Raw genomic sequence first — 20,253 nt, 5'->3', positions numbered from 1 at the left:
TTTTCATTTCCCTGGTAAAGAGTGATGTTAAACATTTTTTCATGTGTATATTGGCCATTTTTAGATCTTAAATTAGATGAAGCTTAATTTATCTATTTTTCTTTCCATGTTTGTGCTTATTGCATCTTATCTACGAACCTTTGTGTAATCAAAGATCGCAAAGATTTTTGCCTATGTTTCCTTCTAAGTTTTAATTCTTATATTTGGATCTTAGGTGCTTATTGAGTTGCTATTTTTAATTTTGATATGGTGTGAAGTTGAGTGCATTTATACCCCCAAATCTACTTTTTTCATGTGGATATAAAGTTGTTTCAGCACCAAATATTTTAATTATTATTTTCTCATTGAATTGTCTCTATCCCTTGTTTAAAATAAATTGTGTATAAATCCATACATATATTTCTGCCTTTTATATCTGCTTCATCAAAATGTATGATTATTATGTTGATTTTTTAAAAATATGGAACACTTCATGAATTTGCGTGTCATCCTTGCACAGGAACCATGCTAATCTTCTCTGTATCGTTCCAATTTTAGTATATGTGCTGCCGAAGTAAGCACTATTATGTTGATTTTATTTTTTTTTATTTATTTATTTATTTTTATTTTTATTTATTTATTTATTTTTTTGGTGGTACTGGGGTTCCTGGAAGCCCTTCTACCTCTGGGCTACACTCCCAGACCTATTTTTTATTTTTGGAAACAGGGTCTCTTAAGCCAGCGCTGCTTTCTTCGAACCTGCGTGATCCTCCTGTCTCCGCCTCCCAAGCGCAGGGATTACAAGCGTGCGCCACCACACCCGGCTATGTTGATTTTAATAATGAACATTTCCTATTAATGTATTGAGGTCAAATAAAACAATGCACATAATACTTAATGCTAGATGCCAAGAAACAAATGTGAGCTATTTTGGTTTTGCTAGTGACAATGTTATCATCTAGATCCCAGAAGATTAGCCTACAGTATTGTTGGTAAAATATTGCCAATTTATGGAGCTTCAGATTAGAAGAGACCTAAAAAATTCACAATTCAGTTTCTTTAGTCTAAAAGGAACCAAAACAAATAAGTGGTAACGTAAAGGCATACAAAATACACATCTACACACATTGCTCTAGCCAGATGTGCTAAGTCATTTATAAGAGATCCCACAGATGTGGAAAAAGGTTAGAACCCATCTTTTCTTATACTTCACATAACACTTTTCTGTACATTGCCATACTTCTGTGTGTAAAGCACCACAGAAGTTAGGCTAGCATGAAAACCACGATTCCTACTTTATTCTTTTCTCTGATTTAGAAATAAATTCTGCATTTTAATAAATGCAGAAAGGTAACCCCACAAGAATAAAACATTAGATCCTTAAAAGCCTTTATTGTATTATTTTTATAAATTAGCCTTGAGTGTTTAAAACTGTAATGAAAAGCATTTCATATTTCTATTAGCCTTCACATGGTTTCTGAATATTTTGTTATTCCCTGAGCATAATAATAACATTAAACTGAAAACAATAATAATAGCTATTTAAGGCACTTTAAAACCATTATCTCTAATCTAGTCTCCCCATCCCTGTGAGGTGAATATTCCTGTGTCCACTGTACAGTTAAGGAAGCTGAAACTTAATGGCTCGAGTTACTTTTTCAATAATCACAATGGGAAAAGTTGGAAAGAAATGGTGGTCAAACATTAGCTTCTATGACTCCAAACCAAGGGTTGTTGTTTTTTTATTTTTTGCTTTCAACATGTATTGTGTAGTCTTGAATAGCACACTTAAGCCCAGATCCTGTGTGTGGACAGAGGCAGATCATGTGAAAACTGTCCTTGATTGAACTATGTGGGGCAAGACAGGACAGCCATCTGTAGGAGGCAGCAGGGTGGAGTTAGGGCAGTACACTAAGGGACCTCAGAACCTGCCAGGACAAACAGGGGCCCAGTGCTGGGGTGTGGCAGTGGCTCCTCATCTTGGCTACACCTCAAAATCACCTCAGAGATTTTTTTTTTTTTTTTTTTTTTGGTGGTACTGGGGATGGAACCCAAGGGCCTTCTACTTCCAGGCTACACTCCCAGAACTATTTTATATTTTATTTAGAAACAGGGTCTCGCTAAGTTGCTGAGAGCCTCACTGAGTAGCTGAGGCTGGCTTTGAACCTGAGCTATCCTCCTGTTTCAGCATCCCAAGTGCAGGGATGGCTCACAAGCGTGAGCCACCACACCGGGCTCGGAGATATTTTAACAAGTAAATTCTTGTTCTGATTCAGAGCTCCTCTAAAATTAACAACAACAACAAAAATACATCTCTCCAGAATTCTTGCTGGTGTTAGAACTCTGAATGGTAGAGAAAAGACATAACTAATACACAGAGAAAATATGGAACCAGTTACCCCCTAAGCACTGACCCTTTGCCACCATCAAACAATGGCCCCTTCAACAGGTTGTATGGACTTTACAGGAGAAAAAAAGTGAGATCTGAGGATTTCAAGCACACACAAGCATCTATTAGGACAGAGAAGCCAGGCCAGAGTCTGGACCAGTGTCCCAAGGCTCCTGTATGGCCACGATGCATGTCTCAGAGCTTCTGTCCAGAGACTGGGGACCATGACCCCGCCGCTTTCTCACTCAGTCATTTTATATTCTTCACCTTGTCTGGTCTTTCTCAGAGATGTTGTCAGACGCAAATAAAACAATGAAGCAAGGCCCAATTATTGCACACAAAGGGTTACTTATTGCATTGTTGAGGATGCAGAATGTCTGGTCTCTTTGGGTGAGGCTGCAGCATGGAGAAAAGTGTCAGCCACTGCCGCAGTCAGCTTGGGTCAACTTTGCTTCTGCTCTTGACTGAAATGAAGTTCAACTTTCTACTGGTAGGGCACAGGAGGATCACAGATTCAAGGACAGTCTTGGCAACATAGCAAGACTCTCATCAATCTACTAAGACCCTGCTTTAAAAAAAACATATATATTTTATTTATATTTTAAAACAAACAGTACATATATTGTTTATTATATATAATTAAATAATATATACTCTATATCTTATTTAATATATCGTAAAAGGGAGTCAAGTGTGGTGGTGTACATTTGTATTAACAGAACTTGGGAGGCTGAGACAGGAGAATAGCAGGTTCGCAGCCACCCTCAGCTACATAATGAGGCCCTCCACAACTTAGTGAGACCCTGCTTCAAAATAAAGAATAAAAAATAGGGCTGGAAATGTAGCTCAGAGGTGAAATACCCCTGGATTCAATTCTCAGTACTGCAGGAAATAAAGAGAGGCTGAGAGTATAGCATGGTGGTAGAATGCCCCTTAGTTCAATCCACACATGAAAATATATACATACATAAAGTGACCAGATTTTGAAGTCACCACAGTTGTTCACTGAACAGTCTACAGAGTGTGTGCAACCCTGTTGCAGACCTGTACCATCAGTGAAAAGATAATCAGCACCTACACTACCCTCAGAGGAGTGCCAATAGTGTCTGCAGACATGGTTTGAAAGCACACTGTGCTATTTGTAATCCTTTAGTTAGACTCCTCAGGTCCTTTCATTTTCTTTGAGTAATCTAGGCATTTCAAGAAAGATTGTTATTCATTTCTTTGTGTTGATTTGTGTATTCATAAACACTAGCATGATATATAGTCTCATTTGCTACAGATACTTGTCTGCACTGAACAAAGATCTCCTGCCAAAATATAAACAAGCGTTTAAAGCCATCCCCAAGTGATCCTTTCTTCAAAAAGTTATCATGGAAGCAAGAGTAGAGTTGTAATAATATTGCCAAGTTCAATTCTGATTTAAAATTAAATTAGAAGTATTGAATACCTCCCTTGGCAAGCAGTGCTCATGGCCCTGGAGAAGCGTGGATGTTTAAGATGGGCCCCTGTTGTCAATGGATTGCAGTGAGCAGGAAATCTAGATTGAATGGGACGGCTTTGTTTACTGTGGTGAGTGCTGAGAGAGAAGGTGCTCTGGGAAGGCTTTCAAAGCTGAGGAAACAGAATGCACAAAAGCTGATGGATAGACTGTGTTTGGGGAACTAGTAAGAGATTGAACAAAGAGACAGCATAATATGCGCTCTGCCATTTACTAACCCTGCATTTCAGCTAATTTTTTAACTCTCCCCATGCCTCAGTTTCTTTACTTTTAATCATAAGAATATTTATTTTATTTATCACACAATTTATAAGGAACCTATCATGCATGTGCAGAACAGCTTCCAAAGGAAGTTACATATCACCTTTGGTTACTAAGGATACCATAATTGAGAACAAAAAGAACTTTCCTTGTTCCCAAATTGCTTTCTGCACAGATATCTTATTGGCTACCCACACCTTTGCAACTGTGTTTATTCTTCTTCTGAGGAAATGATGGACTGCTTCAGAGCTGCAGAGCATGACAGATAGCACTACCAGCCCTTAGTGGTACTGTCTAACTTCCTTTTGGGGAATCTCACCTCAGGAAGTTCTTTCCCAATGGGTGGCGGTGGCCAGGTACTGTGGAATGAGGAGGCACTGTTCAATATCGTGGGATTTTACAAGTACCTCTATATTCAGCTACTAGAGGCACTGTGTTGAGCTTCATCCTGAGCACCCTGGCTGGGGTGAACTAAATCTTTGGTCCTTAAGGTGACTATCCTTAGTCCAGCTGTGCCTAACATGTTTCCAGGGAACCTCTGGGGTCTAGAGAAAGGGACCTTCAAATGGCCTAGCACTGCCAGCTAAGGCACATATTATTTTGAGAATATTTTGGAAGTTGCACTGAAGTTGCTGCTTTATAAAAGTGGGAAAAAAGTATTGACATTTCTAAGCCCAGAACTATTTTTTAACAAGCTAGAAATAGTAAAAAACAGGTAGAACTGTTTCCTCAAGAGAATGCAGTGTAGTTAGAATGTACACCATTTTTTTCTACTATGTATTTCAGTAAAATATGTGCACTGAAATTTCAGAGCAATTCCTAATGCAGAAATAATCCAAAATATGGCAGATTTATAAGCTAGGCAATTTTTATTTATTTGCTAATGTGGATTCCCTTAAGAGCTCAAATGTTCTGCTCGTTACTTATGGCTTCTCCTTGAAAAGACTTACCTGTAAGGTCTCAGCAGCATAAAATTTCAGGCTGCAAAGTCGTCTGAATTGAGCACCGGCCATAATTCTCCTTTGTCACTGACTCAGGGTGGTTTGGAATATACTAGCACTCTACCTGTTTGGTAATTAATAATTCATAATTGAAGTGGCAGTACATATAAATCAGCATTACTGTAGGCTTGGTGCCTCCTCTCTTTATCTTTCCCTTTGTTTTGAAGATCTTAAGGAAAATTGGCAAGACATGATTAGACATCTCTAATCTTCCATTTAAAGCTTTATCTCCCTCAGCTTGTGGAATTCTGTTCAATCTGTTCTTTGAATCTTTCTTTCAAAAGGGGAATTAAGCATGTATCCCTGCCAGCCTACATGCCAGACACTGAGGAGACAGAGATGTGCGTGATTCCTGCTTATACTCAAGCACTTTGCTCTCTAGGGGAAAAGACAGACATGTAGCAATCAGCTGTAATGCCACATGCTCAAGCACCTTCTTGAGGCAGGCATGCCGAACATGCAGCAGAAGTGATGGTTTGGGGATGTGGGAAGAGGCTAGGGAAAACAGTAGGGGGCGGTGACATTTAAGTGCCCCTTGAAAGACTAGTCAGACCTTAGGGAATAGGAATGAAGGAAGAAGGAGGAAAAGCAAAGCTATGGAAGTGCCAGTGGAAGGAAGGACAGGCATCTGCGTGTGTCGTGTTGGTGGGAACTGTGTCTAGAGATGAGGCCTGTCAGTGCATATTATGGCTAGACTGCATCAAGGAGAGTTTGGTTCCTTCAAAGGGCTATGAATTATACCTGGTTAGCTCTGGCAAGCTAAAAGAGTAAACAGGGGAGCAGTTTGATTAGACTGTTGTCTGAAAAGATCATCTGGTCACCTGCAAGGACAGATTGAAGGCATCAACAAATGTAAAGAGATCAAGTGAAGGGTTCCAGGTGAGACGCTACTGCAGATGAAACTCAGTGAGAAACTCAACCAGAACAATGATGATGAGAGTTAAGAGTTGGGATGGAATATAGTTGCTTTTCTACACTGATCTTTGAGTTGGATTGATAATCAAGGCCAGGAGATTCAATAAAATAGGTAGTAAAAACAGGGATCATGTTAAGCTATGAGTAGTAAAGATACATGAACATTGTCTTGGCCCATGACAGGAAATTGCTAATTTGTGAGAGACATTATTTTTGTTTTTATTATATTATCATCATCATTATCATCCCCATAATTCTTGTTGTTGTTGTTGTTATGTTGTTGTTGTTGTTGTTGTTGTTGTTATTGTTGTTGTTGTTGTACTGGGGTTCCTGGAAACCCTTCTACCTCCGAGCTACACTCCCAGACCTATTTTATATATTTTTCTTTTATTTGGAAACAGGGTCTCTTAAGCCAGCGAGGCTGGCTTCAAACCAGCGCTATCCTCATGTCTCCGCCTCCCAAGCGCGGGGATTACAAGCTTGCGTCACCACGCCCAGCTCTTGCTGTTGTCTTAGCAGCTAACACTTGTTGAGTGCTTACTTTTTTCATTTAAATATCATGACATGGTGATTTTAGCTACTTTATCACTTGCAGTTCACAGATGAGGATACCAAAGCTTAAATGGGTGAAAGATGATTATTTCTTAAGATCATACAGCAGATAACAAATAACCCGATCCCAATATAGGCAATATAAATGAATAGATGCTTCTCAAAAGCAGAAATATGATTGGTCAATGAATACAATGAATACATGAAACAATGTTCAAAATCACCAGCTATCGGTTTGAAATACAGAGCAAAACCATGTAGATTTCATTTAACTCCAGTTAAACAGCAATTATCAGAAATATAAACAGTAATAAATTCTGGTGAGGATGTTGAAAAAGGGAACTTTTACACACTGTTGGTGGAATTGTAAATTAGTATAACCATTATGGAAATAAGTTTGGAGGCTCTTCAAAAAATAGAAATGAAACCATTATATTACTCAGCAATAATCTTCCTTGGTGTAAAGTCAGAATATTATAATGATACGTACATACCCATGTTTATAGCACTACAATTCACAACAGCCAAACTTTGAAACCAACCCAGGTGCATATCAACAGAGGGATAAAGAAAATGTAGTATGTACACAATGTACACACACACACATACACACACACACACACACACACACACACACACACAATGGAATGCTACTCAGCCAAAAGAACAAAATTATGTCATTTGTAGGAAAATGAATCAAACTGGAAAATATTATGCTAAGTGAGCTTAGTGAGTCATGAATAGTTAAAAAGTCAGATTCTCTCACTAATATGGTTAAGCTAGAGAGAAAAAGGGTCATAAGATTATTTCTAGAAAAAGAAGGAGAAACTACAGATAAGCAAATAAAGTGACCTGAGGGGGATGGGAGAGGGGGAAGGAAAAAATTTCCTAAAGTACATAATGTATATTCACAAGCATATCAAAGTCAATCACTAAGCCAAACATGAGAAGAAGAGAAGGGGAAGGGAATGGGGTAAGAATTGAAAAAGGGCTAAATGAATGATATGAGCATGTATGCCTCTCCTATCTTGTACCTTATTAAGATGTATGACAACAATGCACTAATTAAAAAATAATGCAACGGTAAGTTGGAAGAATCGTTGAAGGAGGTTAGGGCTAAGATTTAGGGAGGGGAAGAAGAAGAGCTAGGGAAGAAAACAGTTCAAGTAATACAGTGGCCATATGTAAATGTTATTACTATCAATCTCATTATCTTGTGTGGGGAGAGAGGAAACGGGAATTGGGGATGTGTAAGAAAATACAAAAAGAGCTGTGCACAAGTATGGTTTTAAAACACTGAACGTCACTATGGAAAATAATTGCAATGTACCAATACATTATGAAAAACAAACAGGAAAAGATCATACAGTGCGTGAAGATTTGGGTTGAGATTCAAACCTTGGTCTATCTGGATTCAGATCCAAAAAGCCCTGCCCCTAACAATCAGGACACCATGTTATTAAAAATACATTTATGGCATAAATGGCTTGTGATGGTTCTACTTACTTTTTTTACCTTTCCAATGTTACAAAGGTATTTATATTTCATTAAAAGCCTTACTTTGAATTTTTATTTTGGATTTTCCCCCAACATACCATTAAATGGTACAGAACTTTGTCACTCTGTGGGGTGGTAGCAGCCAGCCAACCTCACAGTAGTTCACACAGTAAGGAGGGGGAGTCAACCACCAACGCTGCACAGTGTGCTGCATTGTTACATTATGATATTCAGTAGACTTGGTGTATTAATTGCATTGTGAACATAAGATATTTTCGACTCACAATGTGCTTGCTGGACTATAACTCCATCATATGTCAAGACACAACAACAATCTTAGGATGATAACAGTAGCAGGGACATCAGTAGTTGCGTGCTGAGTCCAGCTAAAAAGGAACTGACTCAGATTGAAGGGGTCAGGGAAAATTTCACTGAGTTTTAAAGGATGTGTTTTAAGAGATGGGCAGGAGTTTTTAGGTTAAGAAATGAAAAGCAAAGAATTTCAGAATGAAATAGTCTGTGCAGGGTCACAGAATTACAAAGAGTTTGAATGCTTAGTAATTGGTAACTAACTCTGTGTCTGGTGTTTGAGTAGATCTTGGAAAGGGCCTAAAAGATATGAACTTTTGAATAGATAGGGACTCTTGGAAGACTATATTTTCCCTTTAATTTTGCCCTTAGGTCAACAAGCAGAAATCCCCATGTCTTCAGTTCTACTTCCCATCCTACACACACACACACACACACACACACACACACACACACCCCTACTTTCTGCCTCAGCAGAGCATAATAATAAATGTTCTCTACCAGGAGTAAAATGTAAATATTGTCAGTGGTCCATATCCCTGATCAATTAAGCAATATGGTATTTATGGTTGAGAAAAATAATTATCATGGAAACATAAAATGAACATATTTAAAAGCTAACTTAATATCTTTATTTTAAATGAAAAGAATATATTTCAGGTGTTTCTTCTCCCCTCTCTGTCTTCACAGTTCCTCCCCAGATCATGAACATCTCCTCAGATGTCACCGTGAATGAGGGAAGCAGCGTGACCCTGCTCTGTCTTGCAATTGGCAGACCAGAGCCAACAGTGACATGGAGACACCTGTCAGTCAAGGGTAAGATATTCACATGTGGGAAGCTTTCAGACTTAGTATGTTCAAGGCTTGGTTCTCATGTACAACAGAACTCCAAGAATCAAACAGGTGATCAATCAGTTCTTGAGCATTCCAAAGGAAGAATTTAAAAGGAAATTTACTGAATTATTTTCTCAGTCCTTTGTATGACCTCCAAAGGTTTTTATTTCTCAAACAGAAAAAGAGTATGTAAGAATAATTTCCAGTGAAGATATTTAGTCTCTAATGGAGATGGTGTGTCCTTCCTTCCAGTACTGTGTTAGGTTGACACAATACCACTGGGGAATGTTATATTATTGAGCATCCAAGAGAAAAAGAGTTTTTAGGACTTGCAAAGAATTTACCCAGAACTATACCTGTTTGACCTACACAAAAATTGTTCATCGTACACTGGGCGTGGTGGCACACGCTTGTACTCCCAGCTCTTGGGAGGCAGAGACAGGAGAATTGTGCTGGTTCAGAGACCCTGTTTCCAAATTAAAAAATATAAAATAGGTCTGGGAGTATAGCCTGGCAGTAGAAGGGCTTCCAGGAACCCCAGTGCCACCAAAAAAAAAAATTGTTCATTATGAGTTAAAAAAAGACAATAAAATGATTAAGCGCACCTGGACAAGACTTCTGCTAGAAATTCTAATATTGATATTCAAACATCAGTTATAACCAAGGCTCATTGGCATAAGCCTGTAATCCTAGTACCTGAGACACTGAGACAGGAGGATGTCAGGTTTGAAGCCAGGGCACAATACCTTAGTGAGATCTTGTTTCAAAATAAAAAGAGCTATATCCCTGGATTCAAACCTTAGAAACACACACACACACACACACACACACACACACACACACACACACACATTGTGATCATCTTTAACTTGGTAGAAAGGGGCCAAAAGGACACTGAGCCTTATAATCCTTGGAAGTAAAACTTGCTCTAAGTTGAAGAAATTGGCACAGAGCCATTGACATATTTACAGTCTTACAAGAAACTATGATTAATTCTAGAAATTATGCCATAAACAAGTGCTCCCTTGGGCATTAGAAAATCTAGACATGAATCCCAGTGAATAGGAAATGTATAGAGTATGCCTGTGTTTGATGTAAAAATAATGTGGAATTAAAACTAAGCATAGGAGTAAATCTCAGTAACCTTGAGAAAGATAAACATCTCCTATAACACATTCAGGCCTAACTATAAATGGAAAAAAATAAAGTTGTATTAGTTTTCTAGGGCTACCATAACAGAATATGTAAAAGTATGTAAATTAAATAAGAGAAATGTATTTTCTCACACTTTAGGAGGCTATATGTCCAAGAGAAAGGTGTCAGCAGTATTGGTTCCTTTTAATAGGTGTGAGGGAGAATTTGTTGAATGCTTCTATTCTGGTATTTGGTGGTTGCTGGCAATTTTTAGCATTTCTTGATGGTAAGTTCAGTTGCTCTGACCTCTGCCTTCATTTTTTCATGGCATTCTTTCTGTGTGGCTCTGGGTCAAAATTTCCCCAGTTTATAAGACATAATCTATACTTTAATATTGTCCTAGGACCTACACTAATGACCATGTTTTAACTGAATTATTTCTACAATATCTCTCTTGCAAATAAGGTCACATTCTGAAGTCCTGGGAAATTAGAACTACAAATTGTTTTTGCTTTTTATTTGAGGAAGATGCAATTCAAATCATTACATCAAAATTTATAGCATCACTAAGAATAAATAAAATGTGAAGCCAGAGCCCAAAGTATAAACTCATTATATGTCTGCCTAACAAAGAATTTACATCTAGTGTATCTGAAGAATCCATACAACACAATTCTAACAGCCCACCTCAAAATTCCCAAAATTTTTGAATAGACAGTTCTGAAAGAAGATCTGTAACCATTAAGCACATGAAAATATACTAAACATTAATATCAGAGAAATGGAAATTAAACCACACTGAGATACTACCACACAACCATTGGAAAGATGAAATTTAAAAGACTGATAATACAAGTGTTAGTGAGAATGTGAACTGCTAAAGCTCTTACCCATCAGTGCTGGAACTGTAAATGGTATAAACACTATGGAGAACAATTTGGCATTTTGGGTAAAGTTAACCACATGTTTAGCATCTGACTCAACAATTCTACTCCTAGGTATATATTAAAATAAATGAAAACATACATCCACAAATATACAGTGCATACAAATGTTCTTGATAACGTCTTTAATAATGACTTCAAACTATAAATACACCAACTGAGCATCAACAAGCAAAGAGATAAATTGTTGTATAATCAAATAACAGACCACTCCCCAGCAGTTAAAAGAAACAAACTATTGAAGCACATAACAAAATGGATGGATCCCAAAAGCATCATGCTGAGCAAAAGAGGCTAAGCATAAACGCCTGCCTACTATATGATTTAATTAACATGAAGTTCTAGAATAGAGAAAACTAATCTATAGTGACAAATATCACATCAGTGGTTTCCAAGGGTAGAGCCTTGAGGAGAATTTAGGAGTACAAGGTATTTATAAGATGATGAAAAAGGTCTATATCTTGAGTGAATGTTGGTTTTCTTGGAGTTAAAATTATTCGAAACTAATAAAAATATATACAAATATAAGTGCATTGTACCATGTATAAATTGAATTTTAATACATTTTAAAATATAAATAGAAACATGTAGGAAATAAATAATAACATAATTTATTTCCCTAATTTGGACTACCAATTATGTCAGTAGAACCAAACAAGAAAATGGCTTCCTTACTAGGAATATTATGTCTCATTTGATATTTTCTTTTCTACAAACTGAGAACATGTATTTCTGTCCCTTCCTTATTATAGAGAAAGACAATGCTGATAAGTCTGCTTACCAAATTTTGTATGAAGATCTCAGGTACTGAAACCTAAAATGTCAGTATCATAAAGTAATATTAACAAAATATTAAAATATACATGAGAGACAATGCAAATTTTGTCTTTACTATAAACACAGAAATAGTGTATGTTGCCAAAGATATGGGCGCCAGAGGAATTTTGCCTAAAGACAGACAGAATTTTGGATTTACATTATATACAAAAATATATCTAACCATCAGACCAATTTTTATGTATTTGGTAAAGTCAGATGTATTTATAAATGCTTGAAAATCCCAGAATGTACTTATTTGATCCTAAATACATAGTTCTCTAGACCTAGAAATATTTTAAAAGGCATTTTGACTTGTATAAGTGTTTTGAAGCAATTCTTTCTAATAGTACACTGGCAAGATTGCCCTTTTAGAAGAAGGGAGATTCATTCATGGCTCCAAGCTTTTATATAATGTAATAGTTGTAGTTTGGCCTCAAAAAAGGTCTAGCAAACTTTAATTCCAATGATCCCTTTCCTCTTTGTGTGTGTGTGTGTGCGTGTGCATGCGTGTGTGTGTGTGTGTGTGTGTGTGTGTGTGTGTGTATGTGTGTGTGTTACAAGAGACTGTTGCAACCAGGAGTGTTCTTTCACTGAGCAACACCAGCACCCCCCAGTCCATTTGTGGGTTTTTTCTTTTGGTGTGTTTTGTGTTTGTTTGTGACAGAGTCTCACTAAACTGTGCAGGCTGCCTTGAACCTTAAATCCTCCTGTCTCAGGCTTGCAAGTTCTTTGGATTACAGGAGCAAGCCACTGCACCTGGCTAATCCTTTTCCTTTTTATATCCTGTAGGCTGCACTCCTCTCCCAGGTTGCTTTGTTTTCTCATCACCCAGGCCTTTTCTACTCTTGTTTTTCCCCTCTCCACTCTCAATGACATTTAAACATTGCAACTTAAAGCATTGCTCCCTAAGTTTGCAAAGCTCTGGAACCTGGAGAGTTTGCAGGTTTAACATTTCCATCTGCTTGGTGGGTACCAATATCTATCTTTTTTTTAGAACGATGTTCCATCTCACTTGGAGTTAGGAAGTTGTTTTAAAGGTTTAGAAGAACATCCAATAAAATTGAACATCAAAGAGCATTTTTAGAAAAGATTTCTAGGTATTTCTGCATGGAGGAATAAGAAAGAAAGGTTGCAATGACATTTCTTTTGAAATTCCAAAAGGATTACGTGCTAGGATTTAGCTCACTGGACAGCTTTGTTTCCAAAATGCTAATGCAATATTTGAAATATATGGCTTACATTTGAAAATCTATATAACAAAAATAAATAAACGAGTTTTAATTTAGGAAAAACAATTTAATAAAGAGATGATTAAAATTGAGACTAGGAGTCACCCTTATGGTTTAAAATGACTGCATATGCTGTCAATCCCTACATATGATAGAAAGAGATAAAAATAAATCCATTATCATATTAGAAATAATTATGGTAAGCTTTAATGGGTCAGAACTTATTAGAAATCTCTGAAAATCAAAATGCAGATAAATATAATGAGGAAAAATACAGCTCAAAATATTGAACTATGACCTCTATTTGAAATGATAGATGGTTGAAAAAAGATGGTTTTCAGGTAGGGGGCACTGGTAATTGTTTAAACTTATTGAGGACGAAGGAGCCAGAACAGCCTGGTGCTGGTATCATCTGCTAATTCTTAGGTGTAAATATTCCCATCATTGCCACTTTCCTGGGAGCTCCTTTGAAGTAAGTCCATTTTCTGATAAAAGCAAACAAATGTGCTCAAAATACATCTTCCTTAAACATTGTGGTATAAAGAGATGAAGAGTCACCAGAATTCCAGATGTAGCTCATGAGGTTTTCTCATTTCTCAACTGAGTAGGCAGCTGGACACCCTAACCTCGGGTTTCTTTTACAGTATTAAAATGCCTCAGGGTTCCCAGAAAATGCGTTCCCAGAGGCTATCTCCCCAGCTTCCCAGGAAAGCTGGAAAATTTACAGTATCATGATGAAGTGTTGTAAACATATCCAAGAGATGTGCTCTCTAAACATACATACATTTGGGGTTTGCAGCTGACATACAAACCCCTAGGCATTCGGTGATGTGGTTGTTCTTTACCTTTTAATACAAAAAGCTATATTTACTTTTGTCGATAGCAGATAATGGATTATTAAAAAGCACGTATTCACATGGACTTGGCAGACAATGTGGCACTTGCTTAATAGCCTTCATACACATAGAAATCTTTACCAAATGGCTTAGGAAACTACGATCATGATGGAACCACAAGGCTGCTGCCTTAAAGAGAATGAAGGTGGACAGATCTCAAAATGGACAGGGGAGTGAGTTAACAAGTGGCAGGTGTGTTTGAAATACACTGTCAATCTGCTGAGTTTGGACATTATTTTCTGTTTCCTTCCTGAAGAACAAGAACAGAGGAGTCAAGGCAGCTAAGTTGGGAGAATGGCTCTTCTGGGCACCTGAGTACTGTGGAAACAATAGAACAGATATGGGAGTGTCAGGAAACTACAGGCTGTTTCCCGAAGAGGGTGGCCTTTCTCTCCTTATTACCACACCACAGTCATCCACTCCAGTGCCTTACACAGCTTTGGCCCCACTTCCAAGGGTGTTTTTGGGAAAGCCAGATGTTCGAGGAAATAATGAAGTCTTCTTTTCTGTCTCCCCTCCACTGAGATTTTAAGATGACAGTCATTCACCCGTGAGCGAGTTGCTGCTACAATCTACTTACACACAGTAATACCTTAGGGAGCAAGCAAACAAATGAATCATTTCACAGGAGTGAATTTTCTAGGTAACCAAAACTGACTCTTTTATGCAGTGACTTGAATAATTTTTAATGAAAGCATTTTAAAAATATACTGGCCGGGCATGGTGGCACACACTTATAATCCCAGCATTCGGGAGGCAGAGACTGTAGGATCGTAGTTCAGGGACAACCTCAGCTACTTAATGAGGCCCCTTGAAACGCAGGGAGACCCTGTTTCAAAAAGAAAAATAAAAGGCAGGCATGGTGGCACACGCTTGTAATCCCGAGCTCGGGAGGCGGAGACAGAAGGATTGCCCAGGTTCAAAGCTAGTCCCGCTGGCTTAAGAGACCCTGTTTCCAAATAAAAGCATAAAATAGGTCTGGGAGTGTAGCCCGGAGGTAGAAGGGCTTCCAGGAACCCCAGTACCACCAAAAAACAAACACACACACACACACACACACACACACACACACACACACACACATATATATATAACTATACATATAACTATACATATATAACTACATATATAAAACTATATATATAGTCATATATAGTTATATATATGTAGTTATATATGTATAGTTATATGTATAGTTATATATATTTATATATGTACAGTTATATATATGTATACATATACATATAGTGGTTTCCTTTTTCTTCCCTTCAGTCTAGTGAATACCATTTAACCTCATCTTCATAATGTAACCTCAGCACTATGCATATCGATTGTTTGTGCCTCAACATTTGGGATCTGGGAAAACTAGGAATATAACCCTTATATACTTTTTTATATTATCATGTCTGTGATTTTTAGAGTTCCTCTATTTTCGCCTCTTTTTTTCAAATCAGACTATTAATGGACAATTTTTCCTAAAGTCAGTACACATGCCATTTAGAAGTCCCATTTCTTCTGATTATTTGATTAGAATTTGTTATGATAAAGAATCCATATAACTAAAATGAGTAGCCCTGTGGTGAAAAGGAATAAGAACTAGTGGTGAAAGGGAGTCAGTTTTCATGAGCATGACAAATGTTTTGTTGGCACCATTTGGCTGTCAAGGAAATGATGCTTAACATTGTTTTAGATATTTGAGGTTACTAGATGAGGGAATTCCGTGGAAGTGAAGAGCTAATGCGAAGAAAACCATCACCCATGTTTTTGACATGTTGGGGAAATTCTCTTATTCATTCTGCCAAACATCAAGGTTAAGAAATGTGCAGGTTCTTTACTGTTTATAGCAAGCTTTTATTTGTTACTCTAGAAACTCTTGAGAAGAAAGTCTGGAACAAATTAACAAGTCCTTGGTACTTCAAATAGAAGAAGCAGTAAGCTGCACCTATGTATAGATGTCAATTCCTTTTAGCTGGTGCTGTTGACTCACATTTGGAACATAGACTTAAAGCCTTATAGACCTGAGCTTGAAATCTAGGCTGAGCTCTTAACAAGTTGAGTGACTTTAGAAAAACATCACTTCATCTCTCTTATCCTCAATTCCTGGGATTGCAAAATGGGAATCTATGACAACTTCATCACATTATTTTAAGGCAGAAAACAGAGAGTAAATGGAAAAGAACTAATACTGTGGAATGCATATTACATGAAAATTAAATTTCTTCTAAATTTCAGCTGTGCTCTATTTCTATTCAAATGAATTTTCTGAAATGTTATAGCATACAGTAAGCCAGGGAGCTGCTTATGATGATAACATGAGGGGTTTTTACTGTTTTCTAAACCCTGTTATGTACACGTTTAAAGCACCTTTAAGCCCTGAGAAAATTGAAATACTTGTGATTATTCTACCTCTGACTTCATATCCTATTCCTTCATAGTCCCGAGTCACTTGTCCATTGTTTCCTTGGTCTGTTTATAAGCTAGGAGTAATCCGGGCACGTGGTGCACACTTGTAATCCCAGCATTTGGGAGGCTGAGACTGGAGGATCACGGTTCGTGGATAGCCTCAGCTACTTAGTGAGGCCCTCCCAACTCAATGAGACCTTTTTTCAAAATAAAGAATAAAAAATAGGGCAGCAGGTGTAGCTCATAGCTCAAATGCCTCTGGGTTCCATCCCTAGACCCCCCCCAAAAAAAAAGCTGGGAGTAGTATAGCTTATTTATTTATTATTATTATTATTATTATTATTATTATTATTATTAATTTTGGTGGTACTGGGGTTCCTGGAAACCCTTCTACCTTCGGGCTACACTCCCAGACCCTTTTTTAATATATTTTTATTTGGAAACAGGGTCTCTTAAGCCAGTGCGGCTGGCTTCGAACCTGCGCGATCCTCTTGTCTCCGCCTCCCAAGCTCAGGGATTACAAGCATGTGCCACTACTCCCGGCTAGCTTTTTTATTTTTGACAACCATTTTATTTGAAACAACCAAGATATAATTTACTGGGTGAATGACTAAAGAAACTGTGATTCATCCAAGTTGTGGAAAACTATGAAGCAACAAAAATAAGTAACTATTGATACACTCAACAACTTGGATGGACCCTGAAGGATATTGTACTGGATACTAAGTCATTCTCAAATGGAATTAATAGTAATATATGGTATGGTTCTATTTTATAGCATTCTTCAGATGGACAATTATAATATGCACAGTAGACTGATGTCAGAGGTAATGACAAAGGAAAGAGAAGCCAAGAGGAGGGTGTTGCTTTGTTGTTGGGATAGTACAATATATTTTGAAATATTTTAGTGTTACTCTGTAATTGTATATAATAGTGAGGTTCATCATGACATCTTTCTACGTTCACAGAATGTGTAATATTTTTTATTTTTTTGTGGGTCTTGGGATGAAACCCAGAGGCTTTTGACCCCTGAGCTACACCCCCTGCCCAATTTTTTATTCTTTATTTTGAAACAGGGTCTCACTGACTTGCAAAGAGCCTCACTAAGTAGCTGAGGCTGTCCTCAAACCGCGATACTCCGGTCTCAGCCTCCTGAATGCTGGGATTACTAGCGTGCGCCACCACGACCTGCTTGCTCATAACATGTAATTTTTGTCAATCAAATTCTCCAGTACCTCTCATTTTTCTATGCTCCTCCCTCCCTCTTGTTCTTTTACTCTATTCCATTGAGCTTCCTTCTATTGTCATGAGATCTAGCCCCCAACTCCATCCAACTTTTATTTTCTCTAGATTTTACATATGAGAGAAAATATAGGACCCCCAGCTTTCTGAGACCTTGGCTTCCTGGTCTTAACATAATGTTCTTGTTTCATCCATTTTTTTCTACAAATAACATAATGGTTTTTTTTTTTCTTTATTGCTGAGTAAAACTCCATTGTGTGTATAGACCACATTTTTTTTCTTTAATTCCCCTGTTGATGGACAGCTTAGGCTGATTTCATAAGTTGTCGTTAGTTTACTAAACTGCTCTAAATGGTATACATGTATGGCTATAATATCCTGATTTCAATTCTTTTGGATATATCACTTGTCATTATTTATACAATATCTTGATTGTTGTGTTGAGTATATAAATCTATATGTGTGATGAAATGACATAGAACTTTATACAAAAACATGAAAACTAAGTACATACAAATACTGATAATATCCAAGTAAGCTCCATAGAGTAGTTATACTGTGTGTGTTTGTGTGTGTGTGTGTGTGTGTGTGTGTGTGTATTGTTTCACATAAGATGCCACCATCTTATGGATGATAGTACCTAACTGCTATTTTCACAACTTCCTGGAAGTTGAAAAGAATAACAAAAATAGGAATAAGTAACATAAACCTGCAATTTTTCATTGACAGCCTATTCCTACATATGCCTATACAAAAATTTGTAGTTCATAATTTTTACATGCACTATCCCAAAAGTTTATTGCAGTTTTCTAAAGTAAGTAAAAAAAAAGAATGTCCTTCGTGTAAGGAAACAAATATAAAGGTTAAGTAATGAAGAATGACTCACAGCTAACTAAAATTATGGATCTATGAAGAACCCAGTTTCTGAGTTTCAAATCCGGAGCTCTTTATACTACACAAAGATGTCACCCGAGGCTTCAGGTTGGAACTGGTACAATGTAAAATGATATATTTTATCAAATTCTGCTTGTTATCTAGGGCACCCAAGGGTGCTCACTAGCTTTGAGCATCACCTACACTCACATTTTCCTTCATTGGTCTGCACGGACTTCCTATGTCTAGGCACTTTCTAGCTCCACTTAGTATTGTTCTAACAAAAGTACAGGCTCCAACTCAAAACTATATTCATGCTTGTATCTGCTGTAGGTTCCTGTTCTTCCTCTGCTTCAATTAAAATAAACCTGCTGAGACCTACCAACCTCGTTCTTCTTCTAAGCCACCGCAGGTACAAGTCCCAATCACTAATAGATATTGCCTATTAGCTGACCTGCTGCATCATCCAGTCTTGCAACTACTTCTTTGTCTCTCTGCAAGGCAGCCAGAAACCTCGTTTCTAATCTGAAGCCATGTTTAGAGCCTAATTAATCCCTAGAGTGTGAGAAAGAGGTGTCTGAGATGAGAAATCAAGGTTATACATATCTTGCTCAGTGGAACAGTTATGGGCAAACAAGCTGTTCCTCTCACATTTCTGCAAAGCAAATTTATGTTCACTAACTTTGGTTCTTGTTGTAAATGAGAAGTGTATGAAGGTCTAGCAATGCGCTTTTCACCATATGGGTGCCCATATGTTTTCCCCCTTTGCTTGCGTACATTTTCGCTTTGGCATGCACATATGCCTGTATTTTTGCAACTTAACAATATTAAAACTAATCCCATTTATGCTCCTTTTGGGTGAGTTGATTGAGTCGTAAATTCCTGAGAATCTCTTCCTTGGGAGTCTGAAGTTCCTTTGTATGGGCATGGGGAGGGAAGAGTGAGCTATTTCTACAGAAAAATGTGGTTAGCCAGCCTCATCCACCATATATCTGATGGCCCTAACCCAGGCTCCAGAGTGGAACCCTACCCTAAGAGAATAGGGGTTATGAGTTCACAGTACCTTGGTAATGGCCTTCTCTATCTTTCTCCCCTGAGGAAAACACTCACTAAGAAATACATGGTAATTTCCTAGGGTTCCTTTCTAGTACACCAAGTGAAATAACTCACCTAGGAGCAATCATAATGTCTTGAAGTGTGGTTCTTGACATGTAAGCATACTTAGTAATTTTAGTTAGTACTTACCACACCTAGTTGAGAAACTATACAAGTCAAAATTAACTGTGAAGTTATTAAAATGATGCTTAGATTCTTCACTGGGATTTTTTCATTTATTTATTTATGTACTGGTAATTGGACCCAGTGGCATTACTCCTCTGAGCTACACCCCCAGCCTAATTTTATTTTTATTTTAAAACAGTGTCTCACTAGGTTGATAAGAGTGTCACTATTTGCTGAGGCTGGATGTGATCTTA

General features: G+C 37.5%; 1 protein-coding gene across 4 annotated transcripts in view; it reads left to right on the top strand.

The window, feature by feature from the left end:
* Nucleotides 1-20,253, top strand: part of OPCML (opioid binding protein/cell adhesion molecule like) — a gene marked incomplete at both ends in the record, with an annotated part of 1,238,220 nt that overhangs the window by 1,112,991 nt on the left and 104,976 nt on the right. For all 4 annotated transcript variants that reach the window (XM_080694965.1, XM_080694966.1, XM_080694964.1 and 1 more), the window contains one exon: nucleotides 9,095-9,220. In XM_080694965.1, coding sequence (XP_080551091.1) covers nucleotides 9,095-9,220 — 126 coding nt within the window. The remainder of the gene's footprint in view (nucleotides 1-9,094; nucleotides 9,221-20,253) is intronic.

This window comes from Muscardinus avellanarius (assembly GCF_963383645.1).
Source record: "Muscardinus avellanarius genome assembly, chromosome: 1".
NCBI lineage: Eukaryota > Metazoa > Chordata > Mammalia > Rodentia > Gliridae > Muscardinus > Muscardinus avellanarius.
Note: the sequence above shows the minus strand (reverse complement) of the source record. Positions and strands in the feature narration are given on the sequence as shown.